Raw genomic sequence first — 20,796 nt, forward strand, 5'->3', positions numbered from 1 at the left:
TAGACTGTTGCATCTCATTGTCGTATTCCTGGTTTCTAGTGGTGTGTATTTGCTTTCCTGCTCAGTCACCTCGTTTTCCCCAAATCAATATTGGTAATATCGTCTTGCTGGCAGCAGCATGCAGCAGGGCTGGTGCCATCACTGCTAACTTAACTTGTCTGCCCCCACCTCTTAATTAATAGCTGCTTTTTCTACACACTTGGGATTTACCTAAATCCTCACAAGAGGTGTGAAACTCAAATGTTCCCTGCAGAATACAGCATTAGCATACCCACAGTGTGGGTCATGTCGAAGAGCAGCATCTCAATGGAGACCTTGGCTGATGGAGAGCAGCAAGAGCTAGTTTTTGTGCCTCAGCTGTCAGTGCCTGGTGGGATGAGCGCCTCTGTGAGTCTTCATCAGACTTTTCAGTCATCTATGAGTGAAGACAGTTCCTCACAGACAAGAAGCAAACTCACGCAGTTTGTGTTAAAGCCAGCAACTCACCTCAGGCTGCCTTTGAACTGTTTTAACTGCTCTGGATTGGACTGTTTGGGCATGCAGAAAGAATGAAAATAACATATTACTTGGTTTGCTATCTGACTAATGGATATTTGATGTTTCCAACTCTTGTGAACTTGAAATGAATGTAGTAGCAAAATCTGGGGAGGCAGTAGCAGTAGATGAAGAGATTACTTAAGTGAAAGACGGAGCAGAATGGAAGTGGAAAGATTGAGCTACAGAAAGGAAACCAATTGGGAAGAAAAGTTAGCAATGGTAGCTCAGTCAGTGAATGACCAATGAGCACTGTGGCTGTGTTGAGAAAGAAAGGTGGATTAAGTTGTGTGGTAGCAAGCAAGTTTTGGGGGTTTGCTTTGTTTTGCTGTGAGGTATGTTGTCTTAGTTCTCAGAAACACGTTGAGTAGACCAGTTTAATTTTTCTTATTTGCTGGAAATTTACCAGCTGGTCTCATATCTTTCCCACTTCAGCATTACCAGTTCTCCCAGCTTCAGCATGAGCAGTGCTTAGCTGGATAACTTGTTATCAGCCTCTGCCGTATCCAGGAGCAGGCAGTGTGTTTGAGCTGTGCCTTCGGGTGCCCTGCTCCAAAAACAAGCAGCAGCAGCTGGCAGCCCTGGAGCTGTGCTGCCTTTTAGCCCAGTGGCTCAAACTGACCTGTAGGCAGGTGCTCCGAATGCAAGGCGAGGGGTGTGACGTGCCTGGGACAGGTGTGGTTAGTGAGCTTTTGGGTTCATTTCTCTGCTAACTGGACTAACCTGATGCAGGTAGGGCTGCCTATTTTGGTTAAAATGTCTATTGCAACTTGTGCAGTCTGTTCTTGTACTCCTGTTTTACCTTTTTCGTAATTGGAGTTTTTTAAAAACTTCTCCTGGAAGTTTACGTGCAGAGATAATTCTTCATTTGTTGAGATGTTTGGCCTGAGAAACACTTGCCAAAACTAAGACAGAATGAGAGCATCACGAATGGGGAAGGAAATCAGTATTCATTAACCGTGTAGCAAGTGGAACATTCTATTTTGTTTCAAAGATGGCACTGTTTGTAGAAGTTGTTACTGTGCGAAAATTGATCAGATGTGTTTTTAAAATACTTAACTGGAAGGAAAGAATCTAATCTGGGGCTCCAGTTGCATTGATTTCTAATGCAGAGGAGCACCCTGTGCTGAGTGAGAGAACCGATGGAAGGAGGTGTTTGCCAATTAAGTTGCACCAACGCTTTTAGGAGAAGTGAACCCTGAAAGAGAAATAAGCTGTAATGTAACACATCCAAGCTGTTGAAATTGGAGCACAAAATGCAGAGAGGAAAAAGACCTAAAGCTTTCCGGGAACATGAGAAGAACTCACTTGTTAAATGTAGTTGCAAATTCTGGTGTGAGAGAAGTGGATTAAGTTTTCATAGATATTCATAGTGGGACTAAATGTTTCGGATGCAGTTTTCTGTAATTATATACGACTGGATGAAAATTGGGAATGTTTTTGTTGTAATGACTGTGTTACTGTAATGATGGTTGAGTTTTTAAAAATGTGCTTCTTTCTGATTGGCTTCAGAGATGTTTCTGCTGTGATTCTGTGCCTTAGTTAGTTACTGGATTGTTTACTTGTGAGAGGATGCATATGGAGCAAAACATGGGATGCTGCCTATGGAAAGGCAGAGAATGTGGCAGCAGGAGAGTTGTTGCTGCTTGCTATGTATTTCCTGCTGCCTCTCTACCCGTTTTCAAGGCTTTGACTCTTCCGTTTTTAACTCCCCCAGCCCATTTTTCCCTTTTCCAAATGTTTTTTGTGGCAGAATGCCACAAAATGCTCTTGTAGGCAGAAATACAAGTATGTAAACATTGCCATAACGTTACTGTTTAATCCTGTTCCTTTTCTGAGACCTCGTTTATTTCTGTGGTACTGTGGCATTGAGTGAAGAAATTAGTGTACACTGAACTGCAGTCTGTTAAGTGACCTGTAAGCATAACACAGTTGCATGGGTACTGTGATCTGCAGAGCTGGGAGCTCATGATGAGTTGGTGGTGATCTGCCTACAACTATAGAACAAGCAAAAGGCTTCATGAAGTGTCAAGTGTGAAAGTTAATGTGTTATACTTGTGATCCTGGTGGGAAACTGAAGTGGGCATTGGACCTTACTGTGCGCTTAAGGAACAACCTAGAGAGACTGCATTATAGGTTTCTTGTAGTTCTTCCCTTTAAACTTCCTAAGTTCCAAAGTTAGTGATATATATAATGATCAGAAATTTCATGTCTGTTAAGTTCTGCTTCCTGAATCCACACCCCCCCCCCTTGACCAAGAGCACAGGAAGTTCAGATGTGACATATAAAGGTGGGAAGTATCTAACAAGTGAGCCAACTCTTCTGTTACTGTTCAATATGAATAAAAATGGTCATTTTGAGTGCAAATTCCTATTTGTGATACTATACAGTTATTACAGCTTTTCACTGTATGCTGTATGGTGAAGTCTGATCTTTGTTTTCTCTCTCTCCTTAGAGTGCAACAATGGAAGAAACAGCTATATGGGAACAACATACGGTGACTCTTCACAGGGTGAGCTAATACAATTGGTTGTGTGTGCCTAACTCAGGATGCTGGTAGGCTTTGAAAACAATAGGAAAAAGCCAGATGTCAGGAAGTGAAAGAAAAGGAAACTGTCCTATCCCTTTGTTTAAATTTAGAAGTGTTGTAAAAGCTGTGTGATAGTAGTTCTATTTCATCTGTTTGTTTCAGTTTAAATTTCTAAGATGAGCCTGCCTAGAAATGCTTCTGCACATAACCGAAAGTAGTTAGAACCCAAAGGGTTCGTGCATTAAAGACTGTACAGAAACCATACTGATTGTTTTACATTTTGAGTTGCGAAGGCTTAAAGCAGTGTGGTTGAATACAACTAAATGTATTCAAAACTGTCTAATTTGACTAACATTTCTTTTAAATCAGTGTTGAAAATGGTGATTAGATAATAGAAATATGCACTTCAGACAAAATGTGTAGTAGGGATCAGTGAATGGAGACAATTTCTACCTTTGTACTTTTTTCTTATTTGAACTACTCTTAAAGTGAATCAGTTTCTGGTGTAGCTATCAGAAAGCCATACAAGAGGAGCAATTAGTAAATAAGTAAAAATGATAACACACAGCACTACTTTTCTAGGTGACTCTTCAAGTTTACTACGCTTTACAGCCCAGAAAGTTTTTTAACAAATGTTGTTTCTTCTGAAAGTAGTTGCCCCTGTTATTTTCTTCTGCAAGCTGTGCAGTCATACTGTGAAACTTTTTAAACGTGACTTTTTTTTTTTTTTTTTTTGATCTTACTGTTGGTTAAAATAGTGCTGGTGCTATTTAGAAATGAAAAATCCTATAGCAGTACAAAACTGGGTGGTAGATTTAATGGTAGCTTGGTTTTTCTGGAAAGAGATCTTATTCTGATTAATCTAAGTGATAACTTTAATGAAACATGAAAGTGAGTTCAATCAGTGTACAAAGGAATAATGCAACGCTGTGGTAGGTTTTATCTGGCAAATGTTAAACAAATAGAAAGTTAGAATTTATTCTCGGCTATGAAGAGCTTTTCAGGGTATTTGCTTATTTGCTAAACTTCAGACTTTCCTGTGACATTCTTATAATGCTAGGTTATCAAGAACATAAAGTTATTTCTGCTTAGTTGTAAGAGAAGAAATGCTACCAAATTTGTTGCATTCTCACATGCAGAAGTTAGCAGAATTGGAATAGTCTCAAAACAACACTTTAGAGTGGTTGTGGAGTATTTCTGTGCAAATTCATCTGTTGCCCTCTGCTGAGCTACGGAACTGGCTGGAGACAGTCCATTATCTGCCATGTAATGCATTTGAAGAGCTGAACTTGCTTTCTTTTAAAAGAGATGCTGAAAAGTCAGTGTGATTTTTTAATTTAGGCTTAGCTGAGGGCAGTGAGCTGGCTGCAACTATTGGACTGGCACTAACCCTCTGAACTTATAGAATAGCACCAACTTAAGCATCGCAGTATTGGCTTCCTGTGTGCTTTTTTGTTTGTTTGTTTTGTGGTGTTATTAATTTTATTTTTGGTGTGCCTGCGAAGGTCTTTTACCTTGTAGTTCATTTGGTCAGTATTTGCCCTGGAACTGAAGGTAGACAAATGGAAGGTAGACAATGGAAAAACCTGATTGAGAATATAACTTTGGTAAGTCCCCTTGGAAGAGGCAGAGAAATACAGAGATGTCAGCACAGTGGTGAGCAGATCTTTGGTGCCTTTTTGCCTGTGCCCAAAGAAAGCCTCTGCAATGTGGCTGCTTCTTCAATTCAATTAGCTACTGTTCAACTTTTTTAAAATAAAAACTTACTAGAAGGGATGGCCTCTGCTATAATTGCCAGCTTTGAAAACAGAAGGAAAATTCAAGTGGCTTAAGCAATATGTATGTGTGTGTTAGCGAAGTTACGTACAATGTTCTTGACTTTGTATTTTCATGTTCTAAGAGCCATTTTTGTTCTGTTGGTATTTCCAGCTCTGACAGATTTCTGTTTTAAACCTGTACTGTTCTCTGGTATAACTCCATTGCTGCTGTCTGTATTGGAGTTGTATTCCTTTAACTCTTCTTGTGCTCTGTAAGGGTAGACAAAACGTAAACACAAAAATCAATTTCAGTAGTAACCAAAGGCATTTCAGAAGTGTTATATACCTTGAAAGGATACTTTTTTTTTTTTTTTTGTGAGGGGGTTGTTTTGGTTGGTAATGGGCCTTTTAGAAGGGGTTATGATGCTGGATAGTCTTTGGAGGATGAGACTTAGAAAGGAGAAGGGAGTGTTTTATGGAGGAAGTTCTTGCTGAAGAATGAGCCTTTTCTCACCTCCTCTTGCAGGGTTTTTTCTATTACCTTTGCTTTCAAGAGATGTCATTACAAATTAGGGACAGAGTGCTCTTAATCCTAGTGGTTGCAGTATATGTGTGTCAGTTCAGGTGCTTTGCCACAGTTCAGACATGAGATGTTTAATTTTAAACTACTCTTGATCCATCTGTTTCAGATATCTTACAGAGCCTATAACAGCATAAAGGAGATCTGACTACATGGCACTTAGTGAATTCCAGCACTACTGTCAAAAGATGTACTACAAACCTCGTTGGGGGAGAAAAAGCAGCTTGAACTTAAAAAGCGATTTTTTTTTCCTTCCATTTCTTTACTACACTTGTAACTTTGTGGGCTGTTATATGGCTCTTAAGAGACTGAGCCAGGCTCAGATTCAGTTAAAGCTTTCCAGTAGCTGCAGTTTCTTTTACTGAGAGATTTATATTTTTATATTCTTAACTGTGATTCTGAGGAAGGACCATGCACTTCATGTTTGAAGTGGAATTGAAGTATTGAAGTATTAGATGAGTTTCTTAACCCAGTAAAATAAAAATCGTGTGTACGCTCCTTTCTGCTTCTCCCATGCAGCCTTATTGTGGGAGCGGAGCAGCACAGCCCTTCCTTGTGTTGCTGTTCTGTCATCTGATGGGAGTTTGTGAAGTGTTACAAGTAAATAAAAGGCAGCGTAAGCAAGATGCATGTTTGTATCTTATAACCCATACTGATCATCCAGTTATTTCCCTCCACAAATTTGGAGATTTTTCTTTAAGAACTAGGTTCAGTTTTACAGCTCTGAGTGCGGTTCAGTTTGTCGCTCTAGGTTGATGTTAGGCAGTGGGATAAAATGAGAAGCAGTAGGCAAAAGGTTATGGGAAGCTTTATTTATGTGAGCTCGTACATTTTCAAAAAAAATTCAGTTTTTGTGCTTTCCAATGTGGGTTGTTTCTTAAGCCTTCATTTTCATATTGTTCGGCAGCTTTTCTCAGAGTGGTACTCCTTTTTTTGACTACTTCCAGCATATGAGACTGCATTGTTTCAGGCTTGATGAGAAGGACATTGTAACAGTGAAGCATGAAACTTGTCCTTTTGCTTTTGTTGGTTTGGTTTGCGGATCTCCTCTAACAAAAACAGAATGATAAGTGACAGGATAGGCTTACAGTGAGTTTCTGTGTTTCTGAATTCAAGTGATGATTGTATTTCTTTTCATGAGTGGAGAAATATTTTTTTTTTTTTGTATGTGTCTTTATGGTTTAGGGAAAGGCAGACCTTCATTTAAATGAAGTTTGATATAAATGTCTTCATCTCTCTTCTGCCTCCCTCTTCCCGCCCAAGTACAGTGCAAACTGAGTTCTATTTCTTATGGTATTGGAAAACTGGAAGAAGGAACAGTAGCATGAGGAAGGGGAGAAATGTTTCCTTTGCAAATGTTACTGTTTTGGAAAGTTCCTTGTTGCGTGTTTTTATAGGCTGTCATATATGTTTGCTTTGAGAACTATTTAAAATTGAATTAAAAACCTGACCTGCAGTTCTGGTCCTAAGTGATCATTATGAGCCTTTATCCTGCCCTCTTGCATGGCACAGGGTTTCACTTAGCGATTCTTGAATCTCAGCCATGACTTCTGGCTGGAATGTGTTTGAAAGGATGTTCAGCCTTCCTTGAAGGAAGTTAAGTATGTGTAAAAAGAAAGCTGTAAGGTATGCCCCTACACAATTATTAAATAACCTTATTTTAAAAGTGTATTTTTTACTCTAATTTTTTAATAGCTTTCTTTGTGGCTTGCATAGCATTGCATGGTTTGTTAATCCTTCTTCCAAAAAGCTGTATTTCTCTCCATGTTTTACGCAGTAAATTGTTACCATATGAGTAACAGTAAGTAAAATTGGTTCTCTTGTTGTGTTACAGGCCCCTGGATTTGGATTTGGCATTGCAATATCTGGAGGAAGAGATAATCCTCACTTTCAGAGTGGTGAGACCTCAATAGTTATTTCTGATGTGCTGAAAGGAGGCCCAGCAGAAGGACTGCTACAGTAAGTGCCGAAATACAGCTGCATTCTAATTTGGGGCATTTGTGTTTTTGGTGGTTGCTTAACGTCCTAATTGTTTGGCTCTCAAGATATCAATAACTCTTTATATAGTAGGTCTGTACTATGTGCTATTTGTTCAGGGAAGCTCAGCCCTTGTTATTTTTTCCTTAATCAAGCATTTAAAATCCACATTTTCATATTTTTTTTCTTTCAGAGAAAATGACCGTGTTGCGATGGTTAATGGAGTTTCAATGGATAATGTTGAGCATGCATTTGCTGTTCAGCAGCTGAGGAAAAGTGGGAAGAATGCCAAAATTGTAAGTGAATGTCCACAGACTTAAGGATGCTTAAATTCAGAAGTTACAGAGCAGAATTGAAATGGCATAATTTCTGCTGATATACATACAGATACATACATGATGCGGAGTACTTGCGCAATACCTACCTGAAAGATGGTTCAGGTTTAAGGGATGATAATGACATGGTTATCACATGAGTCACCCAAAATGTTCTCTCTTAAAGTATGAACAATCATTTGGTTTGCTAACCAAACAATGGTGTTTGGTTAGCATGGCAACAAATAGTAAAGATTCTTTTTCTTTGTAGTAAAGTTGTCCTCAGGTTGCCAAAAGTTCAATTCTTGGCTTTGTTTAATATTTATTTTCTTTACCAAGTGCTCTTTTATCAAGTCTTTCACTGTATGCTAAAGATCCTTACCTACTACTCGTGCACAAATGCAGTTCTTAGTCTCAGCAAATGCCGTGCCAAAGTAAAGTATAATTACCTTAATTCCTATAATTTTGTAGGCTTATTCAAAGTGCCTGGCTGGCTTTTGAACTTAGCAAAACAGAACAGATGATCACTAGAGGGTAGTAAACTGTTTTTCTCTAGAAGTTTGAGTACTTTTTTTTACATTATGGAAAAAGTAGAAATCACGTTTGACTTCTTAATTTAGGAAAATGGGCTTTAGGGACTTGTAGAAAAGCTTCAGTGCTGGCAGATTTCAAGTGCTCTAGTGTGCTTTAGCAAGATTGCACAAAATTGTGCCATGTCTTACACTTGTGGGTTTAGCAATTATTTAAAGCTTAGGAAAAAAAAACGTTATCGTGAGCTGTGCAGGTTTTGGAACCTAAACATGTGTTGTAGTGTTCAGTATTTGTATGTTGCTTGATCATAGACATAAGTCTTTTCTATACCTATCTGAAGAAAATCAATGGCAGAACTTCTGTGTATCTTTATTTGGTACATGGTAGGGAATGAAATCCTGGGGACAGTCGGGTTTTATTCTGGAAACTGCCATCTGTGTTAGTGCAAACTGACTTTGAACTTTTATCAGGAATGTTCCCTTGTTTCTGTGGCCTACATAAACAACTTTAATATTGGCAGGCTTCAAAGGTAAAGAGAGTTACAGTCAGTAACACGCTTGAGTATACAATAGATTACATGTTAGTAAACAAGTTTTTAGCAGTGCCAGTGACTGACTGGTGGGTTTAAGGAAAGAGGGGGCATTAAAATATGCAATGCTATGGCAACAGAATTGTGCTGCAAAGGCTGTCACAGAAGCACAGAATGGCCCGGGTTGGAAGGGACCTCAAGGATCATGAATCTCCAACCCCCCCTGCCACAAGCAGGGCCACCAACCTCCCCATTTAATACCAGACCAAGCTGCCCAGGGCCTCATCCAACCTGGCCTTGAACACCTCCAGGGATGGGGCATCCACAACCTCTCTGGGCAGCTGTTCCAGCACCTCACCACTCTCATAGTAAAGAATTTCCCCCTGACATCCAACTTAAATCTTCCCTCTCTGAACTTAAAACCATTTCCCCTTGTCCTGCTGTTATCTACCCTTTCAAAGAGTTGATTCCCCTCATTTGTAGGCTCCTGTCATTACTACCCTTTTTCCTCCTAATGTAGAGGAAAATAACTAATGTATTTCAGTAGATGACTAAATCAACTGTTTTTCTTGTTTCATTGTTTGGTGTTTTTTTTTTTTTTTTTTTTTTTTTTTTAAAGGGAAGAGTTTCTAGTAATCTGTATTGATGTTTCTCCTCTATTAGCTGGATAGAATTTTATGACAAGAATGCAAGAGCTCAGAGCATTCACAAGTATTTTCTTTTGAATTTAACTTCCGTTGTTTAGTACACTGTTTGCATTAAGCAGCATGGAATCTGTTACACCTGAAAGGCAAATCCTGTAAATCAGTTTTGGAACTGGGCTTCTTACTTGGCTCTAAAATCACTTGCTCTCCAAGAAAGGAATTCTTGAGCTGTGATTTTTTCTTCAGTTTTTTTTATCCTGCAGTAAGGTGTATAGACCAGAGTTTTAAGGGTTTATTTACACCAAACTAGGTCTGCGTGATCCTGGATACAAAACAGTGAAGGGTCTTACTTGGAGTTTGTTGGTAATCATCTTCCATCATGGGCTCACTGCTTCTTTTTTTCCAGACTGTAACAAGTTCTCAAGAGACCTTGTTAGAGAGTTTGTTCTAAGGCTTATGTCTCCGTAGTGATAATCTTGCCTCATGCCCATTTCTTTGCATCAGTGTTCTTCAGTAGACTTAGCTGGTAATGTAAACCTAAATCTGTAGATTTAGGCTGTATGTGTAGCATCATAGAATATCCTGAATTGGAAGGAACCCACAGGGGTTGTTGTGTCCAACTCCTTGCTCCACGTAGGACTACACAGATGTGAAGCCCTATGTTTGAAAGCAGTGTCTGAGCTCTTTGAACTTCAGCAGCTTGCTGCTGTGACCACTGCCCTGGGCGGCCTGTTTCTGGGCCTGTCACACTATGGTGAAGAACTCTTTCTGTTGTATACTCTGTGATCATCTCCTGATGCATCTCCATGCCATTGAGAGCCAACTTTCTAAGCTCATCTATCTTGTAGCCATTACTGGGCTTTGCACATTAACTAACAGACCTCACCTTCACAGAATAGTCTGGATCTATCGCTAGTAATGGCAGGATGGGATGTCTGGAAAATGTCTGTTTTGTAACTGTTACATAGATCTGTTCTGGTAAAGGTTGACTAGACATCCTATGCTTCATTTATATGCCAGGTGTCATGATTATCACTTTGATTCTTCAGGTCTTGTGTAACTTTCCCCTTGGGTAAAGGACTCCCTTTGTCATGCACTTGCAATGATCCAACAGTGATCAAGGAATGAGTGATCAAAAGGGATTTTCACCAGTCTCACTGGGTTAGCAGTCAACATACAAAATATTCCTTCCCTGGTAGATCCTCAAATAGTTTTCAAGAAGTTTATTTTAATAAACAGAAATTTATGTATAAAGGTTTCCAATAACATACTGGAAGTGTTTTCTCTACCCTCATCTAGCTTGTCCATTACAATAGGGAAACTATTTGTGTAAGTGATGAGTTGAAATGGAGATGGATGAAAGCTAAAAGCAGTAGTTGGTTTTGGCCTTTTTGGGAAGGAGCTTGCATCATGTATTTAATTGCTGTTGTGAAAGAGAAACTAATTTAATTTTAGCGTTAATTTCATTTTGACATCAAAGCTATGGGTAAAGAATCATTAACAATTCCTTAGTATTCTCTAAATTTAATGAAGTAGAGGCCTGTTGAATCTGTTCCATAGCTGCTGATTATCACTTGAGGAAAACTCACAGCCCATCTTTATTGCTAAAAGGTTTTCTGTTCCTAGAAGCGCAACAGAAACCCACTGGTAAAGATAAAACCACACACACTTAAAACAAACAAGAACAGCTTGTGTATCAATACAACTAAGTGGTACATGAGACGTGATTAAAATACAGCCAAGGCTATTAGCTATTGGTTTGTTGTAGACTATCCGAAGAATGAAGAAAATTCAGATTCCAGTAGCTCGACAGGAACCTGAGCCAGTGTCTGAAAATGAGGACGATAGCTATGATGAAGAGATACGGGATCCAAGGTCCAGCCGTGGTGCTTCCAGTGCCAACAGAAGGCATGAGAAGAGCTGGGTACGAGACCGAAGTGCAAGCAGAGAAAGAAGCTTATCGCCAAGATCTGACAGAAGATCAGTTACTTCCAGTCAGCCTGCAAAACCTACCAAAGTAACGTTGGTGAAATCAAGGAAGAATGAAGGTAACATGCACAGAATTCTAAAAATAGGCAAAGGTCCTAGCAATAAAGGCCAACTACATCAATCAGTGTTGTGGTAAAGGCTTTGTGAACTTCATGAAGGGAGTTGTTTCAGTTCATTGCCAGTTTTACAAGTAGCTAGTTAAAGAACTGAAAATTGCTTTTGTGTTTCCAGTGGTATTTTTCATGTTCCAATGTATGTGAGTTTAATCAGGGGTGAGTATTTTGTAAATAAATCCCATTTATATGTCTGACATGTGATAGTGGCTACATACTTTATATATATTTCAGCTAAGTCTTCCTTGTTCCTCCTCTTTGAAAGAAGGAAAAATTGTTTGGTAGTATATATACTGAGCTACTAAAAACCAGAAATGAGTACAGACATAGCTGGAAGAGGAGTTCTGTAACAGTAAATACATGGAGAAATTCCACTGTAGGCTTTCACGTAGTATGTTCACTCTTCTGTTTGTGTTTTTAGTTTAACTCTTACTCTTTATAGCGCTGTAAATCTTGAGATCTTTGGACTTCCTTTTTTTTTTTTTTTTTTTTTTTTTTTTAAACTACAATCATCATTTTTTCTTTCTTTTTTTTAATTTTCTTTTGTTCTGAAGAATATGGTCTACGGTTGGCAAGCCACATATTTGTGAAAGAAATATCACAGGATAGCCTTGCAGCAAGAGATGGCAATATTCAGGAAGGAGATGTTGTTCTGAAGGTACAGTAAATTGTGGTGGTGGTTGTCCAAAGGAAAAAATCTTTGTAATCTTTTGTAGAACCAACTTTCTCTTTATGTTCTAATTATTGTTAATAACATGAGTAAATAACTTATTTTAAGGATTTTAAGGATCAATCTAACTCTCCTACTAAATCTAACTCTCCTACTTACAAAAAAAAGAAGTCATAAAGCATGTTTTTCTGTTGAGTATTATTCCACAGGACTGACTTGGTCAAACAATGCTTATGTAACAAAAGAACCTCACTTCAAGTGCATAATTAAAAATAAAGTGCTTGGAGTGGTATGAGATTCTGGACCTAGATGCATACTTACACCATATAGTGCTGTGCAGTTGAGCAACACTGAACCTCACCTTCAGGTTAAATGTGGTTTTTATTACGAAGGAAAAAAAAGTTGAGATTCACAGCAACTTTTATCTAAGAATAAATAAATAAAATTGTTAGTAATATTCTTGCAACAAATGGCACAGAAGAACATGCTATTCCTTACTCTGCTGTTAGTTCAAAGAAGCATTTTCTGGGGGAAGAAAGCTTATAATTAGTGAGTGGTAGAGGTTTTGTATTTGAAAGATGAGGAAATTTTTTTTTTTTTTGTTATTCTATTTTGGATAAAACCTATTGCTGTAGTATTCTGAGTAAACTGTGGCAATTTGAAAAATCTCTGGATGTTTCAAAATATTATCAGACAGAAATACACAGCATTTTCTGGAGGTTCACTGTTTTTCAGTAAGCTTCTATTTGCATTCTTCTTACTGTTCCAGATCAATGGCACAGTGACAGAAAATATGTCCTTAGCAGATGCAAAAACGCTAATAGAAAGGTCCAAAGGCAAGTTGAAGATGGTGGTTCAACGAGATGAACGAGCTACGCTGTTGAATGTCCCTGATCTTTCTGACAGTATTCATTCTGCTAATGCTTCGGAAAGAGATGGTGAGTATAAACTTAATTTCCAAAGGCGAGGAATTCCCTGTGTTACGAAGATATGAAATACTTCAGTGGGGTGAGAGGAGGGTGGGAAGGCTGATAGTAGGATTGTCATGTGGGTAAATTCCTTTGAATGTGATTTGAAATCTGTACCTTCAAAAAAATATATGGAGAGAAAATTACAACTCCTTTTCTTGCAATTGTTTTTGCAGGAATATTGTTTTTAGTTGTTTTTGAAATAGTAGATTTATAACATCTTCATTTAAAAAAAAACAAAACAAAACAAAAAAACCTCTGCAAAAGCTTGTTTCCATTTGAGCAGGTCATGCCACCATTTTAATTACAGTCATTTCATAGAAAAACAACTTTTATTTAACAGACATCTCAGAAATTCAGTCGCTGGCATCAGATCATTCCAACCGATCACATGACAGGCCCCGCCGCAGTCGTTCACGATCTCCTGACCAGAGGTCAGAGCCTTCAGACCATTCCAGACATTCTCCACAGCAGCCCAGCAACGGCAGGTGATGGCAGCATTGTATTTTTAAATCAACTATTTAAAGTGACATTTAAGCTGTAGGAGTGCTTGGGTTTGTACATCAACTGGTGTGATGCACAATTATGGTAGCAGTAATGTGGACTTCTTTCTCTTGAGGTGTAACTGATTGTGATCCAAATGTTGTGAGGCTTTGGGGAAATGGTACCTTAAACTTCTCTTTTGCCCCTTTCTTATTTAAAAAAAATAAATATATATATATATACACACACACACACACACACACATATACTGGAACATGATTATTGTAAATGGTCTTTCAAGTTTAAAATGATTGAAGAATATGCAAGTATATTTTACTTCACAAAAAGATGAGCTGCAGCAATCTTAATAGAGCCGACTAGCAGCACAGTTCTAATTGGTTGTCCATCTGGTTAAATTGGAAATCTGCGTTGTTTTGTTTAATTTTCTTTGCTACCTTTCTTCAGAAGTTACTAAATCTTTCTAAGTTTAATTCCTGCTAAGTAAGGAGGCTTTTTTCAGCAGATGTAATTTGGGAATATAGCTTTAAAAATTTGAGTTGGTATTGGGGCATTCGAATGGTAACTCTGAAGTCAGTCAGTCTAATTTTATATGAACTCAGAGATGAGTGATCTGTTGTATGTTTTAGAATATTTTCTTCTGCCTTTTCTTCTGAAATGTTACTGTTGACAACAAATCTGTCTTTTTTTTTTTTTTTTAATTTGTGCTGCACTGTTTTGGAAATTGGTACTCTAATTAGCAATAGAAAGTTTAAAAAAAAAAAAAAAAAAAAAAAAAAAAAGAAAAATAGGATTTCAGATGAATTTGGTTTTTGTGGTGTGAGGACTTCACCATTAGTGCTTCCAGCTGACAGAACAAAAACTGTTACAAATTTCAAATTCAGAGCTGCTGGCTGTTTGATAAAACTAAGTTAGACCCAATTGCTTATTAACTTTTTTTTTTTTTTTTTGCCAAGGGGGGAGTGCTTCAAGACTTTTAATATCTTCTAGGGCTTAATAAATCTGCAAGATGGCTCTTACATGCATGCATACCTATTTGCATACATTGTTGAGAGAGACCACAAGGCAGGAAGGTCTGTTTTCAAGTAAGAGCTCTGTGCAATTGAAAAAAGCTTAACAGCAGGATTCCAGACTCAGGGATGCCATGATTCTTCATTTGTTTTAGAAATGCATACTTCATAGCTCAGTAAAATATCCATGAGAGCTAAAACAGCTGGAATGCAAGGAGGGCTAGCTCAATAGTTATCACCTATCTTCTTGTTGCAAAGTTCATTTTAGCTGTGACCTAACAGTTCAAATGAAGTACAAATACAAATTTCTGCTTATTCTAGAGTTATTATTCTAGAGTGGCTTAGCTGCTGTTAGTAATTAGTAGAATCCCATTATTTAGAAGAATGCAAGTTCAGCCATACGTTTTTCTATCTTGTGCTAGATGGATTGAATTCCTGCTTCCATAGGCAAGAACAACACAATGAATGTAGAGTCCCTTGTCCTTTTGTGATAATTTTCTCCCTGTGGTGTCCCAGAAAAAAATGCAAGTGAGCTCTTACTTTGTTTTCCTTTCTTTATGTTTAAATAAATAAATCTACCCACTCAAATATTCTTTTAGTGAGAGATTATAGCTCCACGACCTTGGTTTTGTTGAAGGCACTGTGGGAAATTTGTATCCTCTTTGTCATATGATACTTGGCTGTCTGAGAATGTCATGAAGGGAAACGTGTTGCTGTTTGTTATTGAGATGTTCAGGTTTGGAAACTATTTTTCTGAGTCCTTCGAAGGAAAGGAAGATTGGATTAAAGCATAAAATCAACATTTAGGAATATTCTGTTGAATAGTTCCTTTATGTCAACAGAATTGATTTTGTGGTTTTGTAGTTTTGACTTCCTCCTCGATGTACTGTTGGAGCAGGAGACACCTTAACATTTTTTGATTATAAAGGCTCCTGTAAGAGATGAAGCTTGTATTTCTCAACATGCTTTTCTAATGCAATGTGAAGGTGGCTGACAGATGGAGGAAAAAATCCATCAAAACTGAACTATGACTTATTCTTGTGTTAGGGCTTTCCTCCTCTGTTACAGTGGCTGATGTGGATGGTCACTTCCTCCCTACTGACTGTGCTGTCCAAGAATTAAATCCTTCCTTAGAAGGAACTTCAAAGTTAGCTGTGAATGCTTCTGTTATCTGCTTTATGAACAGGAGCTACCTCAGCAAGGATTGGCTTCCTGTTGGACATATCCCTTTTGAGATCAGAAAATCTGTTGGGCCCTGAACCACATAAAGAATATGCTAGAAGCAGCCGCTTCTTGCAGTATTTATTTGTGCAAGTTCAGATTTGTGGTAGCACTGTATTTGCAACAGTGCTTCATTGTTAAAAATATGGTGGAAAAATTAGAGGGAGAAAGCTTGAGAATAAGCTGAGGAAGGAAAGGTGAAAAAAAATCAAAATCAAGAGGGATGTTAAAATGTATTGAACATAATTAGCCTTTATTTAGAAATTGTGCTGTTATGCCAAGTGTTTGTGTGTTGATGAGGAAAGAAATTCTGTAGGAATCCTCTCAGTCCTTTCACATGGGCTTAACTGCAGACTGACACTTGTTTTTTTTTTTAAAGTGCATTAGACCTCTGACATGTGCCAGTACATTTGTTTCAGTATTGCTTCAGTGCCTGGTTTGATCTTGACTGTAGTCCATATTTCAGTATTTTTTACAGCAGTTTTCCTGTATGTAGAAATTTTATAACAATTGCTACTTGTACATGGTGTTAAATATCATTTGTAGTTTTCTTTAGTCCAGAGGAAGCTCAGAGATGTCATGGGGTTTTTTGTTTGTTTTAAAGTGATAGAACATGGACCAGTTGTACTTTACTTTTTCCACTTATGGAGAATTGCAAATTATCCATTGTCAAGTTTTGAAAAGGATTCAGAAAATGGTGCATTCTGATGTAAAGCAATTGGGTTCCGTGGTGATCCAGTCAAAGCTCAGGTCTTTACAGATTTAGCAGCATTATCGCATGTGAGAACCATCAAACTCAGAACTGGCTTTTAATAAGTGTAGTGGTTTCCAAACTTGACAGAAGCATGGAGAGATGTCTGCTTGTGGATGAGCAACTAGGTCTAGATCAGTTTCAGTAGTAGCTTTAGGTTGACTTTTACTAGTTGTTCCATGTTGAAGGGGCTTAAACAAACACCAGCAACAATGGAAACTATAAATAGAGACAAATGTTTGTAGCTGTGGAGACTTGGAGAACTTTTAATCAGCTGATAAGGAATTAGGTACTGAGTAAAATATAAGGTAGGATTATCTCCTGGCTTTGAGGAGGAGCTCTGAGTTTTAACAGAGAAGTATAGTTTTAGAAGACAGATTTAACTTTGAAGAACTATTTAGGTAAAATGCATCTTATACATAGAACTTCAGGGAACATGGGGTAACTTTGTAGAGTCCATTAAGAACTGTGCTCCCTAGGCTGGAGGGTACTTTGGGGAAGTACCATATATATTCTATTCCATATATTCTTTCTTACCTGTCTAGTCTTACTGTTGCAGGTTACAGGTTGTTGAACTAGGTAAGGTTTTGGTGAGATGTGTGCTAAGCAGTGGCATTTATAGCAGGGATAAGAGCTGCATTAAAACTAGTGGTTTGGGACTATGTGAAGATGAAAAGTAAAATAACTTTTGTTTTTGTCTAGTAACTCCAGCATTTTTTTTCACTTTATTGTCAAAGAAAAACAGAATTATTATTTTGAAATACTTGTTTCTATTTAGTGTTAGGAGATGCAAAGAAACGGGTAGGAAAGGTTCATGGCAAAATCAACTCATTAGTGCCCAAAAAATCTTAAATCTGGGGGAAGGGAATTAGTTGTAGCTTACTGTCTGTATAAGACACTTATGCATTTAAATGTATCTTAGCGTCTGGTTTCAGTGACACAGGCTGTAGGAAAAAAAATACTGCTTTTCATAACAATGAAGATAAGGAAGAGAAAGTAGAAAAATCAGTGTTTGTTTCATTTTGCTAGACCTGATGGTCGAACCAAAATTGTTTTGACATCATTTTTATCAACTTCGAAAGTGCCAGAAGAATTTCTAAGAAAAAAGCCCACTGTACCTGTGTTCACCAAATATTTATAAGCTTGTTGATTATAGTGGAAAGATGTTTATGTCATTGTAATGATTACAAGTTTGGTGATTGTTTTCTGTTTTATTTTAGTTGACTTCAGGCAGAATTGTGGAAGTCTGGCAGAAGAAAGTTGAGAAGGGTCTTAGTATGTCTGAAGCTGAGATTTGTTTCTGATGTTTCAAGCTTCATGTTCCTTCATGAAAGCATGTTCTGCTTGTCTTTAGATAGTTACTGTGTCTTTTATTGTTTCATCCAAACCTTGAGATGAACTGTTTATTTTAGTTTTCCTCAGTCCTACTTAACTCTTGAGGTAGTGGTTCTGGTTAAATAGCCTTTCTCTGTGTAATAGATTTTTTAATACGTTTGTACTTGATGAAAACTGAGACTCATTACTGCCCAGTAGCACCATCTACTGTTAGTAGTGACAGACTTGACTTCTCTCTTCCTGTCAGACAGGAGGTATGATGTCCTCTAGTAAGTTGTTGCTAGTTGGTGTCAGTGTCCTCTCAGATACTACTTATGCTTGCTTATACATCAACTCTCACTAATTCAGTAGATGTGTAGGGTGTATTTACTCTGGAATTAAGGCCATTCTTTTCAGTTTATCCAACTGCTAATTAATACTCTGCTATTACCCTGTTAAATTATTTCACTTCCAACAGCTGATGGTGTAACGGTGCGTGCTGCAAGCTGCAGTGTTCTGTTTAGTTTTGTTATGGTCCAGCTGGTAGCAAAGTAACCTCTCTATAACAACATACTACAATACCTGATCTTTTGAGCTAAAGGAATAGAAATTATCTTACTTGAGATTTAGATATTTCCTTCATTTAAGGAATGAAAAAATTTTCTCTTTGTGCTATTAGTGTATGTGGGAAATGCATAAGAGGCCTGTTGTCTTTTTTCTAAAATATGACAGATAACTTAGTGTATGAGAAGCACTTCTTTTGCTTGCAAGTATGATAGGTATGTAATAGCCCCATCTATGTGAGAAGTCAGAGGTAAGTTTGTGTACTGTTTTTTTTCTCTGCAAGGCTCTACCAAGAGCCACAACAGCAGCACCTGTATTCCAGGGGAGCTGCCACATGAAGAAGCAGATAGATTAGTGTGAAACCTGGGGTGAAGTCTGAAAATCCATGACCTTTGCAAGGAGAGGAAAAAAAGGATTATAATTGGTCTTCTCCCCATCTTTCCTTTGCTTCTTATGTTCTTCTACAGCCCGTTTATACAACTTGCTTGCTTGAAGCAGGATGCAGTAAAGACAGTAGTCTGTTTTACCATGTCACTCCTTTTTCAGAACAACCTTATGTAGACACTATTTTGTTGACATAAGGTTAAGGACAAAAGGCTCAGATTTTGAAATGGTAAAAATACCAACACCATAATAGCCATCAGAGTAGGAGATCAAAATGTTGTAATTAGTAATTACTTATCCTAGCAGTTCAAGGTCAGAGAAATAATTCTGTATGCAGAGTGAAATCTCTTTTTCTAATATAGTCTTCGAAGCAGAGAAGATGAAAGAGTAACTAAACCAGGAGCCGTCTCTACACCTGTAAAGAATGCAGATGATATTTCTAAAACTATGGAAGAGGTGGCAGTTGAAAGAACCGAAAAACAAACACCACCACTCCCAGGTAAAAATGTTAAATGTGTTAATTCAGCATGTTGCTGAGAATGGATGATCAGCAGAGATTTTTTTGCTCTTATATAGCTGTGAAATAATTATTGAAGTCTTAGAACAAGTTGTAACTATTACTTAGGCCTGTTTATATTTCAGAGTTTTGGTCATGAAAACTGCAATTGAGGGATCTGCCCACTCTGTGGGCTCAAACTTCAGTGCTTAAAGCTGTAACTGGATGTTTTAGTCACAGATGTTTTTTGTCATTTTCTCTAGAAGAAGGTTACAATAGATCTCTGTCAAGCAATAGTCTGGTTCTTCTAGGTTATTATTAGCAGAGTATATTTGATTAATGGTGAAGGTAAGCTCTTTCGAAACTACTATTCCCAAACAAAACTTAAAACACCTTGAAATGTGTTCTTCCTGTAGCATTCAACTATGGTCATGGACTAATTTAGGCAGAGCTGCCCTTGAAAGACTGTAGAACAAGAAAAAGCACATTCGAGCATGAAAATCTTTGACAACTTAAGGGATGAAGAATGAGACTATTGCATGTAGTGTTCAGTTACTCAGTGAAGAATTGAAGGAGTTGTGATATTGATAGGCTCTGAAAGATTTTGAACAGGAATACTGTGGGTTTTCTGATGCATTGGCCTTTAACAAGACTGTCATCAGTGATAGTCCTTTGCAGTAGTGTTATTAAAAGGTGCAAGTTATGTCTTTGTTTACCAAGATAGAAAAAGGATACTGTAGCAAGTGAGATTTAAAATATTAGTTCAGTATTTCTATAACACAATAATAAAAATAATTGGCATAATTCAGAATCAGTCAGGATAGGACTGCAAGGATTTTTCTCATTTGAAAGTAACGTTATTGGTTTGAGGGACTGCCAAATGCATAATAGGCACTGTGAGGTTGTCATTTTGGTTAGTGGGGAAAAAGAAGTGTGCTATTCCTGGATGAGTGGGGAGAGACACATGGAGAAAATCAATTTGTATGGGAAGTGGTGGCTGAAAAAGTCATAGGCCAGTACATGAAGATAATACACACTTTTTCTGCAGATAAAATTAACTTTGTTATAATGTATGGTCTGAAATAAAAAGGTGTAATAAAGGGCCTGATTCTCTAGTAGCCTCAGAGAAAGCTCTAGAGAAATGAGGAGGCTCTTTGAAAGACTATAATAAAAACATGATCAGAAAAGTAAGTTGGTGGGTTCTGTGACTGCTTCTTAGACTTAAGGGCAAGAAGTCTGTCATGACTGAGTCAAGGAGGGAACAGAAGGTGAGTATTTCTTGAGAGCAGTCATTAAAGGCTTAGGTCACTAAAGACTTAAAGAAAAAATGCTATGCTATTGTACAGTAAAGACCAAAAATTGCAGTAGAAGAAGTATATTATCAAATTGTCTGAAATTCTCTATTTCAAGCTGGTCTAC

The 20,796-nt window shown here is 37.7% G+C and overlaps 1 protein-coding gene across 5 annotated transcripts in view; it reads left to right on the forward strand.

The window, feature by feature from the left end:
- The window catches only part of TJP1 (tight junction protein 1), a 71,132-nt gene that overhangs the window by 24,325 nt on the left and 26,011 nt on the right, over positions 1 to 20,796 (forward strand). For all 5 annotated transcript variants that reach the window (XM_042823994.1, XM_042823990.1, XM_042823991.1 and 2 more), the window contains exons 2-9: positions 2,990 to 3,046; positions 7,236 to 7,360; positions 7,572 to 7,674; positions 11,165 to 11,444; positions 12,053 to 12,156; positions 12,938 to 13,106; positions 13,480 to 13,624; positions 19,244 to 19,380. In XM_042823994.1, coding sequence (XP_042679928.1) covers positions 2,990 to 3,046; positions 7,236 to 7,360; positions 7,572 to 7,674; positions 11,165 to 11,444; positions 12,053 to 12,156; positions 12,938 to 13,106; positions 13,480 to 13,624; positions 19,244 to 19,380 — 1,120 coding nt within the window. The remainder of the gene's footprint in view (positions 1 to 2,989; positions 3,047 to 7,235; positions 7,361 to 7,571; positions 7,675 to 11,164; positions 11,445 to 12,052; positions 12,157 to 12,937; positions 13,107 to 13,479; positions 13,625 to 19,243; positions 19,381 to 20,796) is intronic.

This window comes from Centrocercus urophasianus, unplaced genomic scaffold, assembly GCF_019232065.1.
Source record: "Centrocercus urophasianus isolate 14NV4802_14NV808 unplaced genomic scaffold, USGS_Curo_1.0 seq_23, whole genome shotgun sequence".
NCBI lineage: Eukaryota > Metazoa > Chordata > Aves > Galliformes > Phasianidae > Centrocercus > Centrocercus urophasianus.